This window comes from Mobula hypostoma, chromosome 3, assembly GCF_963921235.1.
Source record: "Mobula hypostoma chromosome 3, sMobHyp1.1, whole genome shotgun sequence".
In the NCBI taxonomy this organism is placed as follows: Eukaryota; Metazoa; Chordata; class Chondrichthyes; order Myliobatiformes; family Myliobatidae; genus Mobula; species Mobula hypostoma.
Window position 1 is genome coordinate 16,892,020 of NC_086099.1, and position 24,333 is coordinate 16,916,352.

At 43.6% G+C, this 24,333-nt stretch overlaps 1 protein-coding gene across 1 annotated transcript in view; it reads right to left on the reverse strand.

Annotated features, from left to right (window-relative positions):
* adamts12 (ADAM metallopeptidase with thrombospondin type 1 motif, 12) overlaps positions 1–24,333 on the reverse strand; it is a 642,106-nt gene that overhangs the window by 250,279 nt on the left and 367,494 nt on the right. The window contains exon 11 of the mRNA XM_063042019.1: positions 14,999–15,144. Coding sequence (XP_062898089.1) covers positions 14,999–15,144 — 146 coding nt within the window. The remainder of the gene's footprint in view (positions 1–14,998; positions 15,145–24,333) is intronic.

Genomic DNA, 24,333 nt, shown 5'->3' on the forward strand with positions numbered 1-24,333 from the left:
GGAGCAGATTTTTAAAAATTTATTCATTTATGGGATGTGGATGTCGCAAGCTAACCCAGCATTTATTGCCTGTCCCTAGTTGCCCTTGAGATGTTCTCGGGGAAGTGCATGGCAGAAATGTGGCAAATGTTCAGGGAACATCTGCATGGTGTTCTGCAGAGGCATGTTCCATTGAGGAAGGAAAGAACAGTAGGATAAAAAATCCATGGTGTACAAAGGATGTAGGAATCTAGTTAAGAAGTAAAGAAAACGAGTCTACGAATTCTACGAGTCTGTGGTGGCCAGTGCTATCATGTTTGCTGTTGTGTGCTGGGGCAGCAGGCTGAGGGTAGCAGACACCAACAGAATCAACAAACTCATTCATAAGGCCAGTGATGTTGTGGGGATGGAACTGGACTCTCTCACGGTGGTGTCTGAAAAGAGGATGTTGTCTAAGTTGCATGCCATCTTGATGTCTCACCCACTACATAATGCACTGGGTGGGCACAGGAGTATATTCAGCCAGAGTCTCATTCCTCCGAGATGCAGCACTGAGCGTCATAGGAAGTCATTCCTGCCTGTGGCCATCAAACTTTACAACTCCTCCTTTGGAGGGTCAGACACCCTGAGCCAATAGGCTGGTCCTGGTCTTATTTCATAATTTACTGGCATAATTTACATATTACTATTTAACTATTTATGGTTCTATTACTATTTATTATTTATGGTGCAACTGTAACGAAAACCAATTTCCCCCGGGATCAATTAAGTATGACTATGACTATGACTAAAAGCTTATGAAATGTTCAAGAAACTCGGTACTGGTAGAGCTCAAGAAAACTACAAGGTTACCTCAAAACTGCTGCACAGGTTTACAGTGTTGTTAGGAAGGCGTATGGTGTGATGTAAGAATAGATGGAGAAGTGAGTCAGTTTAAGAAAATCAAGAGACGCATTAGACAAGGGTGTGTTTTCTCCTCTGATTTGTTTAATGTGTACAGTGAAACAATATTACAAAAAATAAGAGACATCTTGAGAATCAAAGTTGGCGGTGAAAACATCAATAATTTTAGATATGCAGATGACACTGTGTTAATTGCAAGTACGGAGGAAGAACTACAAAACTTAATTGATATAGTTGTTGAAGAAAGTGCAAAAATGGGTCTATCTATCAATTGCAAAAAGACAGAATGTATGGTGATATCCAAAAAGAAGGAGAATCCTATCTGCAGGCTGAGAATAAATGGGGAAGACATAAAACAAATACAGAACTCTTGCTACTTAGGAAGCTGGGTGATATCAGATGGTAGGTGTGATATGGACATCAAAAGAAGAATAGGGATGGCAAAAGACACCCTTACTAGAATGAAGAGTATACTGACCGACACTAAACTAGGCATGACAACCCACCTCAGAGCACTGAAATGTTACGTTTATCCAGTTATGTTATATGGCTCAGAATGTTGGACAATATCTAGTAACATGAGGAAACGAATTGAAGCAGCAGAGATGAGGAATTCTGCAGATGTTGGAAGTTCAAGCAACACACACAAAAATGCTGGTAAACGCAGCAGGCCAGGAAGCATCTATAGGAAGAAGTACAGTCGACGTTTCAGGCTGTGTGTGAAGCAGCAGAGATGTGGTTTTTGAGGAGGATGCAAAGAATATCATGGACGAAACGAATATCTAATGAGGATGTCATGAACAGAGCAAGCACAAAAAGAGGAATAATGTAAGAGATCATAAAAAGGCAACGTAACTTCATTGGACGTGACTAGGAAAGAGGAGTTAGAATGCACGGTAATTATGGGAAAAACTGAAGGGAAGAAAGCAAGAGGAAGACAAAGACAAATGATGATGGAGACAGCAGCCAGAGAACTGGAAATGAATACCACTGAATTGATCCACTTGACCCAAAACAGGAGTGTGTGGGCCATGGTGGTCAAAGCTCAAACCGGGCATGGCCCCTGATGATGATGGTGTGATGACCTTCATTAACCGTAGGATTGAGTTCAAGAGCCATGAAGTAATGTTACAGCTATATAAAAACTTACTTCAGAATCAGAATCATAATCAGGTTTATTATCATCAGCATGTGTTGTGAAATTTTAGCAGCAGCAGTTCAATGCAATACATAATAAAAAAGAAGAATAATAAATAAGTAAATCAATCACAGTATACGTATACTGAATACATTAAAATTGTGTAAAAACAGAAATAATATACATTAAAAAATTGAGGTACGGATCACGTTCAATGTCCATTTAGGAATCGGATGGCAGAGGGGAAGAAGCTGTTCCTGAATCACTGAGTGTGTGCCTTCAGGCTTCTGTACCTCCTACCTGATGGTATCAATGAGAAAAGGGCATGCCCTGGTTGTTGGGCGTCTTTAATAATGGACGCTGCCTTTCTGAGACACTACTCCTTGAAGATGTCCTGGGTACTTTGTAGCCTAGTACCCAAGACAGAGCTGACTAAATTTATGACCCTCTGCAGCTTCTTTTGGTCCTGTGCAGTAGCCCACCGCCCCCGCCCCAATACCAGACAGTGATGCAGCCTGTCAGAATACTCTCTGCGGTAAATCTATAGAAGTGTTTGAGTGTTTTTGTTGACATACCTAATCTCTTCAAACTCCTAATTAAGTATAATCATTGTCTTGCCTTCTTTATAGCTGCACCAATATGTTGGGACCGGGTTAGGTCCTCAGAGATCTTGACACCCAGGAACTTGAAACTGCTCACTCTCTCCACTTCTGATCCCTGGATGAGGATCAGACCCCACTTGGGAGTACTGTGCTCAGTACTGATCACCTAATTACAGGAAGGATGTGGAAACTATAGAAAGGTTATGAGCACAGGTTGAGTGAACTTGGCCTTTTCTCCTTGGAGTGACGGAGGATGAGAGGTGACCTGATAAAGGGGTATAAGATGATGAGAGGCATTGATCATATGGATAGCCAGAGTCCTTTTCCCAGGGCCGAAATGGCTAACATGATTGGACATAGTTTTCAGGTGCCCGGAAGTAGGTGCAGGGGGGTATGTCAGGGTAAGTTTTTCCACACAGAGAGTGGTGAGTGCATAGAATGCATTGCCAATGATGGAGGTGGAGGTGAACACAATAGAGTCTTTTAAGAGACTCTTAGATAGGTACATGTATGGAGCTGTGAAAAATAGGGAGCTATGTGGTAGGGAAATTCTAGGCAGCTTCTAGAGTAGGTTACATGGTCAGCACAACATGGTGGGCCAAAAGGCCTGAATATGCTGGAGATTTCTATGTTCGATGTTTTATATTCTTCTAATCTGTCCAAGACCTTCTGCAGTCTACCTGTTTCCTCAACACGACCTGCTCCTCCACCAATCTTCATATCATCTGCAAACTGGGCAACACAGCTATCAACTGCACTGATCATTGAGCTACAGCATAAAAAGAAGTGGTCCCAACCGTGACACCTGCGGAACATCACCAGACACTGGCAGCCAAGCAGAAAAGGATCCTTTTATTTCCACCCACTACCTCTTAACAATCAGCCAATGTCCTAATCATGCCAATAACTCTCCAGTAATACAATGGGCTCTTAACTAATTTCTGCTTTGTTGTACGACATGGCCTTTGGTTTTTCATTAGCTTTGACTTCCCTTGTCAGCTACAGTTGTAGTATTTGTGGGGAGCCTAGGTGCGACTCAACTAGCAGCAGTACTGTCAATGGATACGATTAAATATTCCCGTTTCAGCCTGTTACAGCTAAAAAGTACAACTGTTTCCAAGGTCAGTACAGTCAACAAAGATGTCTCAAAGAACTATTGCTGCTTAAAACCGACGGAAACAACACAGTTCATGGTCGGAAGGGCCCACGGAGTAAACCTCAGAGAAACCATGGGCGAAGATCAGGATTACAACTGCATTTAAGGAAATGGGGTTTTAAACTCCCTACACTGACGATCTTGCTGGCGAACGTGCAGTCTCTGATGAATAAAATAGATGATCTCAGAGCCAGAGTGCTGAATCAGAGGGACATTAGAACCGCGTGTATCCTTTGTTTCACAGAATCCTGGTTAACCCCTTCCATACCAGACGCAGCGATTTAGATCAACGGGTTTACTATACACCGTCAGGAAAGATCTACAGAGTCTCACAAAAGCAGAGGTGGAGGTGTATGCCTCATGGTCAACTCTTCTTGGTGCACAAATGTATCAGTACTGTCCCAATTCTGCTCACCAGACCTGGAATATCTAGCAGTAAAGTGTCGTCCTTTTTACTTACCACGAGAGTTCTCTGGGGTCATATTGGTAGCAGTTTACATTCCACCTCAGGCCAATGTCAATCAGGCTTTAGATAATCTGAGCAATGGGATCAACATGCACGAAACAGCGCACCCTAACGCCTTCACCATCGTTTTGAGAGATTTTAACAAGGCCAGTCTGAAAAAATCACGAACCAATTACCATCAACAGAGAACTTGCATTACCAGACGAAACAACACACTGGACCATTGCTACACCACCATCAAGAATGCCTACTGTGCTATTCCACGCCCTCACTTTGGGAAGTCTGATCACCTGGCTGTACTTCTACTCCCTGAGTATAGGCAGAGACTGAAGATCGCAGCACCAGTAGTGAGTACCAAGAAGGTATGGACAAGGGAAGCACAGGAGCGCCTACAGGACTGCTTTGAATCAGTGGACTGGACTGTATTCAGGGATTCATTTTTGAACCTGGATGAGTACGCTGCTGTTGTTACCGACTTCATTAAAACCTGTGTGGATAAGGGTGTGCCTACAAAGACTTACTGTACATTCCCAAACCAAAAGCCGTGGATGAAACCAGGAGGTACGTCGCCTGCTGAAGGCTAGATCTGTGGCATTCAAGTCTGGCAACCCAGGCCTGTACCAGAAAACCAGGTATCATCTGCGGAGGGCTATTTCCAGGGCGAAGGGACAATTTCAGACGAGGTTGGAGGCAATATCAGATGCACGGCAACTCTGGCAGGGACTGCAAGACATTACTTCCTACAAAGCAAAACCCAATAGTATGATTGGCAGCGATGCTTCACTACCAGATGAAATCATAGAACATAGAACATAGAATAGTACAGCACAGTACAGGCCCTTCGGCCCACAATGTTGTGCCGACCCTCAAACCCTGCCTCCCATATAAGCCCCCACCTTAGATTCTTCCATATACCTGTCTAGTAGTCTCTTAAACTTCACTAGTGTATCTGCCTCCACCACTGACTCAGCAGTGCATTCCACGCACCAACCACTCTCTGAGTAAAAAACCTTCCTCTAATATCCCCCTTGAACTTCCCACCCCTTACCTTAAAACCATGTCCTCTTGTATTGAGCAGTGGTGCCCTGGGGAAGAGGCGCAGGCTATCCACTCTATCTATTCCTCTTATTAACTTGTAAACCTCTATCGTGACTTCTCTCATCCTCCGTCTCTCCAAAGAGTAAAGCCCTAGCTCCCTTAATCTCTGATCATAATGCATACTTTCTAAACCAGGCAGCATCCTGATAAATTTCCTCTGTACCCTTTCCAATGCTTCCACATCCTCCCTATAGTGAGGTGAGCAGAACTGGACACAATACTCCAAGTGTGGCCTAACCAGAGTTTTATAGAGCTGCATCATTGCATCACGACTCTTAAACTCTATCCCTCGACTTATGAAAGCTAACACCCCATAAGCTTTCCTAACTACCCTATCCACCTGTGAGGCAACTTTCAGGGATCTGTGGACATGTACCCCCAGATCCCTCTGCTCCTCCACACTACCAAGTATCCTGCCATTTACTTTGTACTCTGCCTTGGAGTTTGTCCTTCCAAAGTGTACCACCCCCCACTTCTCTGGGTTGAACTCCATCTGCCACTTCTCAGCCCCCTTCTGCATCCTATCAATGTCTCTCTGCAATCTTTGACAATCCTCTACACTATCTACAACACCACGAACCTTTGTGTCGTCTGCAAACTTGCCAACCCACCCTTCTACCCCCACATCCAGGTCGTTACTAAAAATCACGAAAAGTAGAGGTCCCAGAACAGATCCTTGTGGGACACCACTAGTCACAATCCTCCAATCTGAATGTACTCCCTCCACCACCACCCTCTGCCTTCTGCAGGCAAGCCAATTCTGAATCCACCTGGCCAAACTTCCCTGGATCCCATGCCATCTAACTTTCTGAATAAGCCTACCGTGTGGAACCTTGTCAAATGCCTTACCAAAATCCATTAAGATCACATCCACTGCACTACCCTCATCTATATGCCTGGTCACCTCCTCAAAGAACTCTATCAGGCTTGTTTGACACGATCTGCCCTTCACAAAGCCATGCTGATTGTCCCTGATCAGACCATGATTCTCTAAATGCCTATAGATCCTATCTCTAAGAATCTTTTCCAACAGCTTTCCCACCACAGACGTAAGGCTCACTGGTCTATAATTACCCGGACTGTCCCTACTACCTTTTTTGAACAAGGAGACAACATTCACCTCCCTCCAATCCTCCGGTACCATTCCCGTGGACAACGAGGACATAAAGATCCTAGCCAGAGGCTCAGCAATCACTTCTCTCGCCTCGTGGAGCAGCCTGGGGAATATTCCGTCAGGCCCTGGGGACTTATCCGTCCTAATGTATTTTAACAATTCCAACACCTCCTCTCCCTTAATATCAGCATGCTCCAGAACATCAACCTCACTCATATTGTCCTCACCATCATCAAATTTCCTCTCATTGGTGAATACCGAAGAGAAGTATTCATTGAGGACTTCGCTCACTTCTACTGCCTCCAGGCACATCTTCCCACCTTTATCTCTAATCGGTCCTACCTTCACTCCTGTCATCCTTTTTTTCTTCACATAATTGAAGAATGCCTTGGGGTTTTCCTTTACCCTACTCGCCAAGGCCTTTTCATGCCCCCTTCTTGCTTTTCCCAGCCCCTTCTTAAGCTCCTTTCTTGCTTCCCTATATTCCTCAATAGACCCATCTGATCCTTGCTTCCTAAACCTCATGTATGCTGCCTTCTTCTTCCTGACTAGATTTTCCACCTCACGTCACCCATGGTTCCTTCACCCTACCATTCTTTATCTTCCTCACGGGGACAAATTTATCCCTTACATCCCGCAAGAGATCTCTAAACATCGACCGCATGTCCATAGTACATTTCCCTACAAAAACATCATCCCAATTCACACCTGCAAGTTCTAGCCTTATAGCCTCATAATTTGCCTTTCCCCAATTAAAAATTTTCCTGTCCTCTTTGATTCTATCCTTTTCCATGATAATTATAAAGGCCAGGGAGCGGTGGTCACTGTCCCCCAGATGCTCACCCACTGAGAGATCTGTGACCTGACCCGGTTTATTACCTAGTACTGGATCTAGTATGGCATTCCCCCTGGTCGGCCTGTCCACATACTGTGACAGGAATCCATCCTGGACACACTTAACAAATTCTGCCCCATCTAAACCGTTGGAACTAATCAGGCGCCAATCAATATCAGGGAAGTTAAAGCCACCCATGATAACAACCCTGTTATTTTTGCACCTTTCCAAAATCTCCCTCCCAATCTGCTCCTCTGTATCTCTGCTACTACCAGGGGGCCTATAGAATACCCCCAATGGAGTAGCTGCTCCCTTCCTGTTCCTGACTTCCACCCATATTGACTCAAAAGAGGATCCTGCTACATCACCCACCCTTTCTGTAGCTGTAATAGTATCCTTGACCAGTAATGCCACCCCTCCTCCCCTTTTTCCGCCCTCTCTATCCCTTTTAAAGCACTGAAATCCAGGAATATTGAGAATCCATTCCTGCCCTGGTGCCAGCCAAGTCTCTGTAATGGCCACTGCATCATAATTCCATGTATGTATCCAAGCTCTCAGTTCATCACCTTTGTTCCTGATGCTTCTTGCATTGAGGTACACACATTTCAGCCCTTCTACCTTACTGTCTTTACACCGTTTATTCTGCTTCTCTTTCCTCAAAGCCTCTCTTAGATCTGGCTTTACTCCATGCACTTCTTTCACTACTCTATCGCTCTGGGTCCCATTCCCCTCGCTAATTAGTTTAAACCCTCCCGAACCATGCTAGCAAACCTACCTGCAAGGATATTGCTCCCCCTCGAGTTCAGGTGCAACCCATCCAATCTGTACAGGTCCCACCTTCCCCAGAAGAGATCCCAATGATCTAAAAATCTAAAACCCTGCTGCCTGCACCAACTCCTCAGCCAGGCATTCAACTGCCATCTCCTCCAATTCTTACCATCACTGTCACGTAGCACTGGCAGCAATCCAGAGAACATCACCCTTGAAGTCCTGTTCTTCAGCCTTCTGCCTAATTCCCGAAACTCAACACCTTCTATGCACTCTTTGAAAGGGAGAACACAACTACAGCTGAGAAGATCCCTGCTACACCTGATGACACTGTGATCTCTGTCTCAGAGGCCGATGGTAGACTGTCTTTAAAAAGAGTGAACCTTCGCAAGGCAGGAGGTCCCAATGGAGTATCTGGTAAGGCTCAGAAAACCTGTGCCAACCGACTAGCAGGAGTATTCAAGGACATTTTCAACCTCTCACTGCTACGGCAGAAGTTCCCACTTGCTTCAAAAAGGCAACAATTATATCAGTGCCAAAGAAGAATAACGTGAGCTACCTTAATGACTATCACCCGGTAGCACTCACATCTACAGTGATGAAATGCTTTGAGAGGTTGGTTATGACTAGACTGAACTCCTGCCTCAGTGAGGACCTGAACCCATTGCAATTTGCCTATCGTCACAATAGGTCAACGGCAGACGCAATCTCCATGGCTCTTCATACAGCTTTAGATCACCTAGACAACACAAACGTCTACGTCAGGATACTTTTCATCAACTATCATTTTTTAGGCATCCGTTAGTCTCATGAGACCATGGATTTGCGCCTTGGAAGGTTTCTAGGGCGCAGGCCTGGGCAAGGTTGTATGGAAGACCAGCAGTTGCCCATGCTGCAAGTCTCCCCTCTCCACGCCACCGATGTTGTCCAAGGGAAGGGCACGAGAGCTGATACAGCTTGGCACTGGTGTCGTCGCAGAGCAATGTGTGGTTAGTGCCTTGCTCAAGGACACAACACGCTGCCTCAGATGAGGCTCGAACTAGGGACCTTCAGATCACTAGACCGACGCCTTAACCACTTGGCCACACGCCAACACTCATCGACTGTAGCTCAGCATTTAATACCATCATTCCCACAATCCTGATAGAGAAGTTGCAGAACCTGGGCTTCTGTACCTCCCTCTGTAATTGGATCCTCAACTTCTTAACCGGAAGACCACAGTCTGTGTGGATTGTTGATAACATATCCTCCTCGCTGACAATCAACACTGACGCATCTCAGGGATGTGTACTTAGCCCACTGCTCTACTCACTGTATACACATGACTGTGTGACTAGGCATAGCTCAAATACCATCTACAAATGTACTGACGATACAACCATTGTTGGTAGAATCTCAGGTGGTGATGAAATGGCGTACAGGAGTGAGATATGCCAACTAGCAGAATAGTGCCGCAGCAACAACCTGGCACTCAACATCAGTAAGGCGAAAGAGCTGATTGTGGATTTCAGAAAGGGTAAGACGAAGAACACATACCAAACCTCATAGAGGGGTCAGAAGTGGAGAGAGTGAGCAGTTTCAAGTTCCTGGGTGTCAAGATCTCTGAGGATCTAACCTGGTCCCAACACATTGATGTAGTCATAAAGAAGGCAAGACAGTGGCTATAGTTTATTCGGAGTTTGAAGCAATTTGACATGTCAACAAATACGCTCAAAAACTTCCATTGTTGTACCGCGGAGAGCATTCTGACAGGCTGCATCACTGTCTGGTATGGAGGGGCTACTGCACAAGAATGAAAGAAGCTGCAGAGGGTTGTAAATCTAGTCAGCTCCATCCTGGGCACTAGACTACAAAGTACCCAGCACATCTTTAGGGAGCGGTGTCTCAGAAAGGCAGTGTCCATTATTAAGGACCTCCAGCACCCAGGGCATGCCCTTTTCAGGTAGGAGATACAGAATCCTGAAGGCACACACTCAGCGACTCAGGAACAGCTTCTTCCCTTCTGCCATCTGATTCCTGAATAGACTTTGAAGCTTTGGACACTACCTCACTTTTTTTAATATACAGTATTTCTGTTTTTGCACATTTTTTAATAATCGATTCAATATACGTAATTGATTTACTTGTTTATTTATTTGAAGTATGTCGCTTCCAGAATTATTTCCAGTTAGCAGACGATTTCCTTCCACGCTTCTCTGACGTACTGGGAAATCGTGTATGAGGCAAGTTACAGCAATGGTTTGCGACTGCCTTCTGCCGGGTGAGTTTTTTTAAACAGATCACCATCTCTTACTGGAAGCCACTGGATTCGAACTCGGAACCTTTCAACCCGAAGTCCAGCACTGATGCCACTACACCATCAGCCGGCCTGTTTATTTATTATTATGTTTTATTTTATTTATCATTATTATTATTTTTTCTCTCTCTGCTAGATTATGTATTGTATTGAACTGCTGCTGCTAAGACAACAAATTTCACGTCACATGCCGGTGATAATAAACCTGATTCTGATTTTGACATTTGAGTATTTCATCACTTTTGGAATACATCTATCCTGCAATATCCTCACTTTTTCCAGTAACTCACACCATTGCTGCTCTGCTGTCATCCCTGCCTTCATATCCTTCCAATTTACTTTGGCCATCTCCTTTCTCATACCACTGTAATTTCCTTTACTCCACTGAAATAGTGCTATGTCAGACTTTACTTTCTCTCTATCAACTATCAAGTTAACTCAATCATATTGTGATCACTGGTTCCCAAGAGTTCTTTTGCCTTACGCTCCCTAATCAATTCCAGTTCATTACATAACACGCAATCCACTATAGCTGATACCCTCGCAGGCTCAACGACAAACTGCTCTAAAAAGCCATCTCTTAGGCGTTCAGCAAACTCACTCTCTTAAGATCCATTACCAATCTGATTTTCCCAATTGACCCATATGTTAAAATCTCCCATGACTACCATACCATTGCCCTTTTGACTCACCTTTTCTATTTCCTGTTGTAATCTGTGGTCCACATCCCAGTCACCGATGGAGGGCCTGTACATAACTGCCATTGAGGGTCCTTTTACCCCTGCAGTTTCTTAACTCAACCCACAAGGATTCAACATCTTCTGATCCTGTGTCACATCTTTCTACCTATTTGATGCCATTCTTTACCAGTAGAGCCACGCCACCCCCTCTGCCTACCTTCCTATCCCTCCAATACAACATGGACATTCAGCTCCCAACTACAACCATCCTTCAGCAACGATTCAGTGATGGCCACAACATCATACCTGACAATCTGTAATAGTGCAACAAGGTCATCCACCTTATTTCTTATACTCCACGCACTGAGATACAACACCTTAAGTACCGTATTTTCTACCCTTCTTGATTCTGTAACCTTGTTAGCTGCAACTATATCCCATCACCTGCCTGTCCTTCCTGACAGTCTGACTGCGCACTAACTTTGCTTTCTTACCATCTGTCCTATCCTGAGTCCCTTCACACCAGTTACCAATCCCCTGCCAAGTTAGTGTAAACCCTCCCCAACAGCTCTAACAATCCTGCCCACGAGATTATTGGTCTCCCTCGGGTTCAGGTGCAACCAGTCACTTTTGAACAGGTCATACCTCCCCCAGAAGAGATCCCAATGATCCAAGAACCTGAAGCCCTGCCTCCTGCTTCAGTTTCTCAGCCAAGCATTATTCTGCCAAATCATCCTGTTTCTACCCTCACTAGCACGTGGCACAAAGTAGCAATCCAGAGATTACTTACTCCCATGGAGTTCCTGCTTCTCAGCTTTCTAACTAGCTCGCTAAATTCTCTTTTCAGGACCTGTTTGCTCTTCCTTCCTGTGTCATTGGTACCAATATGTAACGAACAGAAGTTAATGAAAATCAGAAAAACCCTACATAAAGAGAAAAATGAAGATCTCAACATGTATTGTTAGAGTGGATTCATCAGCATTGGAGGAACATATGCCACTTAATATTATGCTGATCATGAAACAAGCAAAAATCTGTCATGATAAATTGAAAATTGAAGGTTATTGTGAATCTTTAGCAGGCTGGTTGCAGAAATTTAAGAAAAGGCACAGCATTCAATTTTTAAAGCATCTGCTGATCACAAAGCAGCAGAGAAGTTCATTGGTGAGTCTGCCGAGATCATCACTGTTGAAAACCTAACACCAGAACAAGCCTACAATGCTGATTGTTTTTCTCCCTTACATAAGTAAGATTCAGATACAGTGTACTGTAACCTTCTAATCTAAGACGGCATCGTAGGTGCAGACTGAAAGCCTGCCATTGTTTATTGTTGTTCAATAGCTGATTCAGGTATTCTCCAATGCTGTTGTGCTGTTTTGGTTAGCCTGTACACATTATATTTTCATTATATTAATGGAATGTAATGGTTTTTGCTGTTAAGTACATATGAGTGATGAACAAGTGTAAGTCCAAGACTGCTTACTGGTAGCACGTAAATTCAGAGTCGGAAAAGATGCCAATCCCAAGCTCTCTCATTATGTTTTCCAAAATCCAAAACTTTAAGCACTTCTGGCCCCTGGCTTTTCAGAAAAGGGGTATTCAACCTGTATTAGGCCCTCTGAATGTTCATGTAATTTGTCATTAGATTGAAAGCAGAGGGGCTTTGTTAGGAATGAACCGTCCTTTCAGCCGGACAGTATCATGATAATCCAAAAATCAATTTCATTCGTTTATCACAGAGTTTCTGGAGTTTTTAACTCCAGACAATCACCTGTCTCTCTATCTTCCACCATCGAGTTTATGGTGCATCAGAACTAGGAGCACAAGTAGGCCCTCTGGCCCATTGAGCTTGCTCTGCCAATCAAGAAGATTGTAAGTCTATAAGACATAGGAGCAGATTTGGCCATTCTGCCCATCAAGACTGGTCAACCGTTCCATCACAATCAGTCAGATCACAGCTGATCTGGCCGTGATGGGAAAGGTGGCCTAACTCCGTTCCTGTGTCTTTTGCTCTAATAGTCGTTTTCTTTTTGCACATTGGTTGTTTGTCAGTATTTGTTTGTGTGTAGTTGTTCATTGATTCTATTGTATTTCTTTGTTTTACTGTGAATTCCTGAAAGAAAATGAATCTCAAGGTAGTATAATGCTGACATACACATACTTTTCTTCTAAATTTACTTTGAACTTTGAACTAATTTTCATCTTCACATTCTTTATAATCTTGTGAAATTATTCAGGAAATAGAGTCATAGAAAACAACAGCATAGAAACAGACCCTTCGGTCCTTCTAGTCCATTAACATTTAAACTGCCTTCTCCATCCACCTTCCCCCGACCCCTCCATACCCCTTCCATCCATGTATCGATCTAAACTCCTGTTAAATGTTAAACACAAAATCGCACCGACCACTTCCACTGGCCACTCGTTCCACACTCTCACCACTCTCTGAGAGAAGAAGTTTCCCCTTAAACATTTCGGCTTTCACCCTTAACTCATGACCTCTGGTTGCAGTCTCACCCAACCTCAGTGGAAAAAGCCTGCTTGTATTTACCCAATCGATAACCCTCATGATGTTGTATGCTTCTATCAAATCTCCACTTAACCTTCCACATTCTAGGGAATAAAGTTCTAACCTATTCAATCTTTCCTTGTAACTCGGGTCCTCCCATCTCAGCAAAAGCCTTGTAAATTTGCTTGGAACGCACCACTGGGGGCGGTGGCTGAGAACAAATCAAGAGAGATATTTATAAGACTCTTAGATTGGCACATGGATATAAGAAAAATGGAGGATTGTTGGATGTGTAGGAGGGAAAGGTTAGATTGATCATGGTGTAGGTTAAAAGATTGACACAACATTGTGGCCCATCCTGTCCTGTACTGTTCTATGTTCTATGAAATCATATGTGAAGCTATTAATAACAAAAAGAGAAACTGGTGCAAAATTTGGTCATAGATACAAGAGATTCCACAGATCATAAACACGAGATAGTCTGCAGATGCCAGAAATCCAGAATAACATGCACCAGATGCTGGAGGAACTGTCCGACCTGCAGCATTTAGCAGGAGTAGGTCAATCGGCCTCTGTCCCACGTTTCTGTTTGTTTTCACCCTACTCTCTCACTCTGTTACTGTTCAAACGTCTGTCAATAACTTCCTTGAGAACATTCAATGACTCATCATTAAAAGTTGGAGAATTACCATAAAGCGTGACACAGAGAAGGAATTCCTCAAAGGACTGTAATAAATTTGTCAACCATTTCCGTCATAAAATCATGCTGAATATTTGTCGCATGATTGTTTTTAAATGCCCATTCATTATTAACTCCTTAATAATGGATGTCAGCTTTTCCCTCAAAGACATATATTGAGCTAATTGACATATAATTTCAAGCTTTCTGTTACATTAGACTGAGTACTTGTGTTGAATCAGCAGTTAATCTTTTGGGAGCTCTGCAACATCTGCCATCAGATTCCTAAATAGATATGAACCCGTGAACATTACCTCACTTTTTAAATATATATCATTTCTGTTTTTGCATGATTTTTAATCTATTCAATATACATATACTGTAATTTATTTATTTATTTATTTTTCTTCTAAATTATGAATTGCATTGAACTGCTGCTGCTAAGTTAACAAATTTCATGACACATACAGGTGATATTAAACCTGATACTGATTCTTTGGACAACAAGCAACACACATCAAAGTTGCTGGTGAACGCAGCAGACCAGGTAGCATCTCTAGGAAGAGGTACAGTCGACGTTTCAGGCCGAGACCCTTCGTCCGTCCCGACAAAGGGTCTCGGCCTGAAACGTCAACTGTACCTCTTCCTAGAGATGCTGCCTGGCCTGCTGCGTTCACCAGCAACTTTGATGTGAGTTGCTTGAATTTCCAGCATCTGTAGAATTCCTGTTGTTTGCGTTTCTGATTCTTTGGCCCTGATAAGCCGGCATACTCACACAGGATTGCTGCAATGTCTCTCTGCTGCTTGAACACCTGCTCCACAACTGCGTGTGCAATGTGACCAGGAGCCCCAGGACCCCCATCCTCCATCGACAGCCTCTGGCCGGTTTCCAACAGCCACACACTCACTGTTAAAGCACCACTGAAAGAGAAAACGATTGACCTTAAAATAAACTGAATTGCAAAGACCTTGTAATTCATGCCTTGAAAAGTAGGTTGCTCATTGTATTAATTGAACTAGAATTTTACATTCTGCAGTTTTTATCTTCACCTGTTTGTGCTTTGTGGCTAATTCCCCTCATTAATTTACCAGCTAGAAAACTTCATCAATAGTTTATTCCAGTAGAAATCCTGACTTTATCTTTTGATCTATCCATCCGTTCTCCATCAATTCTGCAATATACAATTAACTTTTTCCAGATCTTAAGACATAGGAGTAGGATTAGGCCATTCGGTCCATCGAATCTGCTTCACCATTCCTTCATGGCTGATTTATAATCCCTCTCAATCCCATTCTCCTGCCTTCTCCCTGTAACCTTTGACACCCTGACCAATCAAGAACCTACCAATCTCATCAGAATCAGGTTTAAGATCACTGGTGTACATTGTGAAATTTGTTGTTATGTGGCAGCAGTAGCATAATACATAATAAAGCAATATATAATAAAAACTGTAAGTTACAGTAAGTACATATACAGTATATATATTAAATAGTTAAATTAAATAAGTAGTGCAAAAAAAGTACTGAGCTAGTGTTCATGGTAGCGATATCCATTCCGAAATACACCCAATGACTGGGCGTCTTTAGGCGACGTTGGCAGTGAAATCCACAGATTCATCATCATCTGGCTAAGGAAATTCCCCTTCATCTTTGCCAAAAGCAGGGGTCCATGGCCCTCTTGCTTAATGGCATTGGTCAATGGCATAAAAAAGGTTGAGTATCCCTGTTCCAAAGGGATGTTCTTCATTAAGGACCCTCACCATAATAAATCAGCCGTTATAGAATGGCGGAGGATACTTGATAGGCTGGATGGGCTAATTCTGCTCCTGTCTTATTGTCTCACACTAGTGGGAAGCATTTTCCTTCTCCTCCTCAGTAGTCAACCAGCGCAGTCCGGTCAAGCCAACTGAGTTACCTGCGGTAAAGGAGCTACACAATTGCTTGGCAATCTTAATGGAGTACAACGGCAGCCTGAAGAAATTGTGTTCTGATGCTGGTGTATTATCTTTATGTAAGGGAGATGAAAATATATTTCAATATTGGTTTCTGAAAATTACCTTTAAGCTGATGCAGTCAGCCAGCAATGGTGCCCCTCCTCCTCCCCTTTTTCCCATAGTTCACAATCCTCTCCTATTAGATTCCTTCTTCTTCAGCCCCTTACCTCTTCCACATATCACCACTCAGGTTCTTAATTCACCCCCATCGCCCTTCTCCCTCACATGGTTTCACCTATCACCTGCTACCTTGCAGCCTTCCCCTCCCTCCACCTTCCTAATCTGGCTTCTGTCTCCTTCCTTTCCAGTCCTGAAGAAGGGTCTCAGCTCAAGACGTCAACTGTTTACTCCCCTCCACAGATGCTGCTTGACATGCTGAGTTTCTCCAGTACTTCTTTTGTGTGTTGCTGAACATAGAACATAGAATAGTACAGCACAGTACAGGCCCTTCGGCCCACAATGTTGTGCCGACCCTCAAACCCTGCCTCCCATATAACCCCCCACCTTATATTCCTCCATATACCTGTCTAGTAGTCTCTTAAACTTCACCAGTGTATCTGCCTCCACCACTGACTCAGGCAGTGCATTCCACGCACCAACCGCTCTCTGAGTAAAAAACCTTCCTCTAATATCCCCCTTGAACTTCCCACCCCTTACCTTAAAGCCATGTCCTCTTGTATTGAGCAGTGGTGCCCTGGGGAAGAGGCGCTGGCTATCCACTATATCTATTTCTCTTAATATCTTGTACACCTCTATCATGTCTCCTCTCATCCTCCTTCTCTCCAAAGAGTAAAGCCCTAGCTCGCTTAATCTCTGATCATAATGCATACTTTCTAAACCAGGCAGCATCCCGGTAAATCTCCTCTGAACCCTTTCCAGTGCTTCCACATCCTTCCTATAATGAGGCGACCAGAACTGGACACAGTACTCCAAGTGTGGCCTAACCAGAGTTTTATGGAGCTGCATCTTTACATCGCAACTCTTGAACTCTATCCCTCGACTTATGAAAGCTAACACCTCATAAGCTTTCTTAACTACCCTATCCACCTGTGAGGCAACTTTCAAGGATCTGTGGACATGTACCCCCAGATCCCTCTGCTCCTCCACACTGCCAAGTATCCTGCCATTTACTTTGTACTCTGCCTTGGAGTTTGTCCTTCCAAAGTGTACCACCTCACACTTCTCCGGGTTGAACTCCATCTGCCACTTCTCAGCCCACTTCTGCATCCTATCAATGTCTCTCTGCAACCTTTGACAGTCTTCTACACTGTCTACAACTCCACCAACCTTTGTGTCGTCTACAAACTTGCCAACCCACCCTTCTACCCCCACATCCAGGTCATTAATAAAAATCACGAAAAGTAGAGGTCCCAGAACAGATCCTTGTGGGACACCACTAGTCACAATCCTCCAATCTGCATGTACTCCCTCCACCACGACCCTCTGCCTTCTGCAGGCAAGCCAATTCTGAATCCATCTGGCCAAACTTCCCTGGATCCCATGTCTTCTAATTTTCTTACTTTTTGGAACCTTGTCAAATGCCTTACTAAAATCCATATAGATCACATCCACTGCACTACTGTCGTCTATATGCCTGGTCACCTCCTCAAAGAACTCTATCAGGCTTGTTAGACACGATCTGCCCTCCACAAAGCCATGCTGACTGTCCCTGATCAGACCACGATTCTCTAAATGCCCAGAGATCCTATCTCGAAGAATCTTTCCCAACAGCTTTCTCACCACAGACGTAAGGCTCACTGGTCTATAATTACCCAGACTATCCCTACTACCCTTTTTGAACAAGGAGACAACATTCGCCTCCCTCCAATCCTCCGGTACCATTCCCGTGGACAATGAGGACATAAAGGTCCTAGCCAGAGGCTCAGCAATCTCTTCCCTCACCTCATGGAGCAGCCTGGGGAATATTCTGCCAGGCCCCGGGGACTTATCCGTCCTAATGTATTTTAACAACTCTAACACCTCCTCTTCCTTAATATCAACATGCTCCAGAACATCAACCTCACTCATATTGTCCTCACCGTCATCAAGTTCCCTCTCATTGGTGAATACGGAAGAGAAGTATTCATTGAGGACCTCGCTCACTTCCACAGCCTCCAGGCACATCTTCCCACCTTTATCTCTAATCGGTCCTACTTCACTCCTGTCATCCTTTATTTCTGCACATAATTGAAGAATGCCTTGGGGTTTTCCTTTACCCTACTCGCCAAGGCCTTCTCATGCTGCCTTCTTGCTCTTCTCAGCCCCTTCTTAAGCTCCTTTCTTGCTTCCCTATATTCCTCAATAGACCCATCTGATCCTTGCTTCCTAAACCTCATGTATGCTGCCTTCTTCCACCTGACTAGATTTTCCACCTCACTTGTCACCCATGGTTCCTTCACCCTACCATTCTTTATCTTCCTCACCGGGACAAATTTATTCCTAACATCCTGCAAGAGATCCCTAAACATCGACCACATGTCCATAGTACATTTCCCTGCAAAAACATCATCCCAATTCACACCTGCAAGTTCTAGCCTTATAGCCTCATAATTTGCCCTTCCCCAATTAAAAATTTTCCTGTCCTCTCTGATTCTATCCTTTTCCATGATAATGCTAAAGGCCAGGGAGCGGTGGTCACTGTCCCCCAGATGCTCACCCACTGAGAGATCTGTGACCTGACCCGGTTCATTACCAAGTACTAGATTTCCATCATCTGCAGAAGCTCTTATAATTAGGTTTTGAGTGTTGGATGATCGGTCAATTTTGTTAATTCATTTGATTTTAATTTATTTAATTCATTTTATTGAAAATTTTAATTCATTTAATGGAGGTCACTGTCTGGGCTAGCATAGGGATTTGAAGCCAAAAGAAACAGAAATGGAATTATCTATTTGACATCTTGTACCTGCTTAATCATTCAATTAGATCATTTTAATCTTTTATTTCAGCACCATATTATTTTACTAACCCCATTTTCCTGATTTTATTAGTATCAACCGATTAGATTCTCTCGACAGAACTTCCACACCACTTTGGGAGGGAGACTTCCAAAGATTTACTCATATCACAGTGAGGAAATTTCTTTGCATTCTAGTCTTGAATAGATGGTCCTTTATTAAGAATCAATGGCCTCTGTTCTAGACATTTCATTCATTGTGTATATGTCAGTGATTATAAACCATGATAAAATACATAAAACAGATAATATTTGTCCTGTGCCCAGCCGGGGGAGGGTGGTCTGTGGCTTCACAATCCCCATTCTCCCCGACATTTTACAGACGAAGTTTATCTACTCTGGCGCCTGCTAATGAGATACAGCTGGAGCATGTACTACGGGTGATATCCATTCACGGCCGTGATACAGGAAGAGGTGAGAAACATCCTTGGTATAGAGTCAAAGCTGCATACACAGAGTCCAGTCCAAAAAGTTGCCTGCTGTGCGGGAATCCACCAGAGCCTAATGTGTGCGTAGAGCCATCAGAGTGTGAAGGAGGGCAAAGAGAGAGATTTGGGCTACGGTGCTGGAATGAGAGGGCAGGGCGAGCTTACCAGATAAAAGGCCCCTCCTCTCTACCTGGTGGTGCTGTTGTCCCAGACACAGTGGGCGTTTGGAGCTTCGCTGACTGGCGGCTCTGTAATAAGCGTATAAGTTGTTTCTCCACTGATGCTCACACTACTGGGGAGTTAAGGAAGCTCTACCTAACTGCCTGAGTTCCGGAGATGTCTGTGAGGAGGGTCCTGCAGGCTGAAATGGTCCTGGGAATGGAACTGGGGTTCTGGTTGATGATCTTGAGTAACACTGTTTCGTTTAGTTGTATTCATGGGTACTCATGTATGGTTGAATGACAATTGAACTTGACTGAGCTGAACTGAAATTTGCTGTTTGGCGGTTGCATTACAGTGCAATACTAAAAAGCCCTGCAAATTACAACAAGAAATTGGTATTAACATAGAACATAGAAATCTACAGCATATTACAGGCCCTTCAGCCCACAATATTGTGCTGACTACGTAACCGACTCTAGAAACTGCCTAAAATTTCCCAACTGCATAGTCCTCTATTTTGCTAAACTCCATGTAGGGTCTTAAACGACCCTACTGTATCTGCCTTTACCACTGTCACTGGCAGTGCATTCCACACACCCACCACTCTCGGTGTGAAAAACTTAACCCTGACATCCCATTATACCTTCTTCCAAGCACCTTAAAACTATGCCCCCTTGTGTTAGACATTTCAGCCCTGGGAAAAAAGCCTCTGGCTATCAACATGATCAATTCTTCTCATCATCTTATACACCCCCATCAGGTCACTTCTCACCCTTTGGCACTTCAAGGAGAAAAGGCCAAGTTCACTCAATCTATTCTCATAAAGCTTGCTCTTCAATCCGGCAAAACCCTTGTACATCTCCTTGAACTTGGCCTTTTTCCCTTGGAGCGACGGAGGATGAGGGGTGACCTGATAGAGGTGTACAAGACGATGAGAGGCATTGATCGTGTGGATAGTCAGAGGCTTTCTCCCAGGGCTGAAAAAGCTAAACACAAGAGGGCACAGTTTTAAGGTGCTTGAAAGTAGGTACAGAGGAGATGTCGGGGTAAGTTTTTTAAGCAGAGAGTGGTAAGTGCGTGGAATGGGCTGCCGGCAACGGTGGTGGAGGCAGATACGATAGGGTCTTTTAAGAGGCTCCTGGATAGGTACATGGAGCTTAGAAAAATAGAGGGCAATAGATAACCCTAAAGTAAGTAATTTCTCAAGTAAGTATATGCTTAGCACAGCATTGTGGGCCGAAGGGCCTGTTTTATGTTGTAGGTTTTCCACGTTTCAATGTCTCTATGTTATATGCTGTCGTCAACTTTGACCCGCCAAAATGAACCACTTCACACTTATTTGGGTGCAACTCTGTCTGCTACTTCTCAGCCAGATGGTTTGAGATATGTCTATTTTAATGCAAGGAGTATCAGTAAAAACACAGATGAACGTGGACCATGGAGCAATACATGGAACTATAATGTTGTGGCCATTACAAAGACTTGGGTGTCTCAGAGGCAGGAATGGCTGCTGAGTGTGCCGGGCTTCAGATGTTTCAAAAAAGACAGGGAGGGGGGCAACAGAGTTGGGGGAGTGACATTGCTAATCAAGAATAGTATCACGGCTGCAGAAAAAAGGAAGTCATGGAGGGATTGTCTACTGAGTGACTGTGGGTGAAAATCAGAAACAGGAAGGGGGCATTAACCCCAATGGGTGTTTTTTACAGACCCGCAATAGTAACAGAGACATCAAGGTACAGATAGGGAGGCAGATTCTGGAACAATGCAATAATAATATTTTTGTCGTGATAGGTGATTTTAACTTTCCTAATATTGACTGATATCTCCTTAGAGCAAGGGGTTCAGAAGGGTTTGTTAGGTGTGCTCAGGAAGGTTTCTTGACACAATATGTAGATAAGCTGGCTAGAGGAGAGGCTGTACTTGATCTGCTATTGGGAAATGAACCTGGTCACTGGTCAGAACTCTCGGTGTGAGAGCATTTTGGAGGTAGTGATCACAACTCTATCTCCTTCACCATAGCGCTGGAGAGGGATAGGAGCAGACAATTTAAATGGGGTAGGGGAAATATGATGCTATTTGGCAGGAACTTGGGAACATAAATTGGTATTTAAAAAAATAATTACTTAAGTAGTGAAAAAGAGAAGTCATGTTCCCAAGTGAATAGTGAGCTGGTGTTCATTGTCCATTCAGAAACCTGATGGCAGAGGGGTAGGAGCTGTTCCTGGAATGTAACTGATAAATCAAATAATGTACATTGAGATACTGATGAAAAGAAAATGTTTACAATCCATGTTTTGAATAGGACAGCCTTTAATCCATACAATTTATTTTTTATATTTATACTGTTTAGTTGCATCTAATTCTAATTTATTAGTCTGAGACGTTTAATGGACTCTGACATTACTGGGAATTGTTACAGAATTAAGCACTCTGAGCATCATTTTAGCACGATTTCCTGGCTTTGAACTTCAAAACTAACGAAGCTTGTTATAAACCTAATTTCCTGTATGCGTCTTTGGGCCATTGAGCTAAAAACTACTAAATGAACTGATGGTTAACCTGTGTTTACATCAGTAACTCTCAAATACTGTACACCATTGGGACGGTGGTACATTTAAAAGTGAATTGGTGAGATACCATGCAGTGTGAAGGATGGTAGTGGTGAGTAAAACCTTCTGAACAGAGATTGGGGAGAACATCAGTGACCGTTTTTGTTCCTCTGCAGGCACTGTGGTGTACACAGTTGCTAATGCTGCTACCTCACAGTTCAAGGGACCACCAGTTCAATCCCAACCTTGTGTGCTACGTCGTGGAGCACTCCTCTGTAACTATGATGACTGGAATAAACACTGTAAATCATAAACACAGGAGATTCTGCAGATGCTGGAAATCCACAGCACTACACACAAGATACTGGAGTAACTCAGCAGGTCAGGCAGCATCTATTGAGGGGAATAAGCAGTCGACATTTTGAGCAGAGACCTGACCTCCTACTGTCAGGCAGAAGGTACCGCAGCATAAGAACCAGAACCCTCAGGCTGGGTAACAGCTTCTTACCCCAGCCTGTAGGACTTCTTAACACCCTGTTTCCACCACCCCCAAACTCCACAACTCACAGACACACCCTCATCTTGCACTGGTCAGTTTTCATCCGTTATTGCTGCTGTTTCACATATTTTTATGACTGTTTGTTTTATTATAATAGTGTCAGTAACATTACACTGGCTTACAGAAACATGGACCTCACACTTTAGGTCAACCTGTCGATCTCTGGGCCGTGCCACTCAGGGACTTGTGCTAATATTATTTGTGACTGTGTGTAATGGATCGTAACTACGTGTGCTGTGTGTGACTACATGCACTGTGTTTGCACAATGGCCCCAGATGTTTTGTTTAGCTGTATTCCGTACATGTGTACAGGTGGATAACAATAAACTTGAACCAAACTTGATGAAGAGACCTGATGACCGGTCTTGGCCCAAAACATCGACTAGTTATTTCCCACCATTGATGCTACCTGGCTTGTTGGGTTTCATCAGCATTTGGTGAGGTGCCATACATTGCTACTTGGATAGGATAATGGCAAAAACTACGTGTAAGAAGAGTTGATGAACATGTGATGGAGAATACAACGTAGGGTTACAGGTAAATAAAGAGGGGTAAATGGACTAATGAGAGTGTTCTGTTAGCAGCTAGCATGCTACAATTAAGCTAAATAGTCTTCTTCAGTTTCACAATACGTATGTAGTTGTATTAAATCCTATCAAATCAGCTGTTAAGTTGTCTTAATATCTTACAATGAAAAATTTCTAATTATTTATCTGGCTCTTACAGAACTTCTTTAGTTCCTTAAGGTTATTTTAGTTGGGAATGCCTGTGGGGATAGGCTATTAAATCTTCTCAATGGCATGTGTCTCAAATAGCCTCTGACAATCAAGTCCACCTCCTGGCCTTCAAGTGTGGCTTAGCTACTAAGCTCAGCATTCTACTGATAGGAGAGAGAGGTGAAGCCGGGTTACTGACACGTTAAAACCAATTGCTTTTGGCAGATGGGCCTCATTAGCCATGGTCAGAAGCTCATCAAGGAGAGGGAAAATTCTGATCTCAAACCTCCAATGCCTGTGTCTATACCCACTCATGGGGAAGGCTTCGAGAGTAAATCCCATGGAAGAATCTGGAGCTGGAGTTCAACATTGACTGGAAACTCCTGCGACACTGCTGGTGCCAAATTGCATCGGTCTCTACCGTTCCTTTCGACTCATCAGCTGCGTGGAGACAGGAGCAGCTGCATAGACAACAGCTTGCTGTCCATATCCTACTGCCCTGGCTTGCATACTGACTTGTGTTTACAGCTGGGACGTAACTTCCATGGCGACCTTTTAGGGAACCGATTTTGACAGATGTGACGGATATTGATGTAAAAATTTTAAGTGTTGTAATTCAATTTGATGGCAGAGGAAAATGTAAATAACATGTATGATAGTCTGAGTGGTGAGTTGGTTATGGTAAATTGTGAAATTATATTAAAATGTACAGTATGCTCTAAGCAATGGGTAATGTTTAGAGAGTT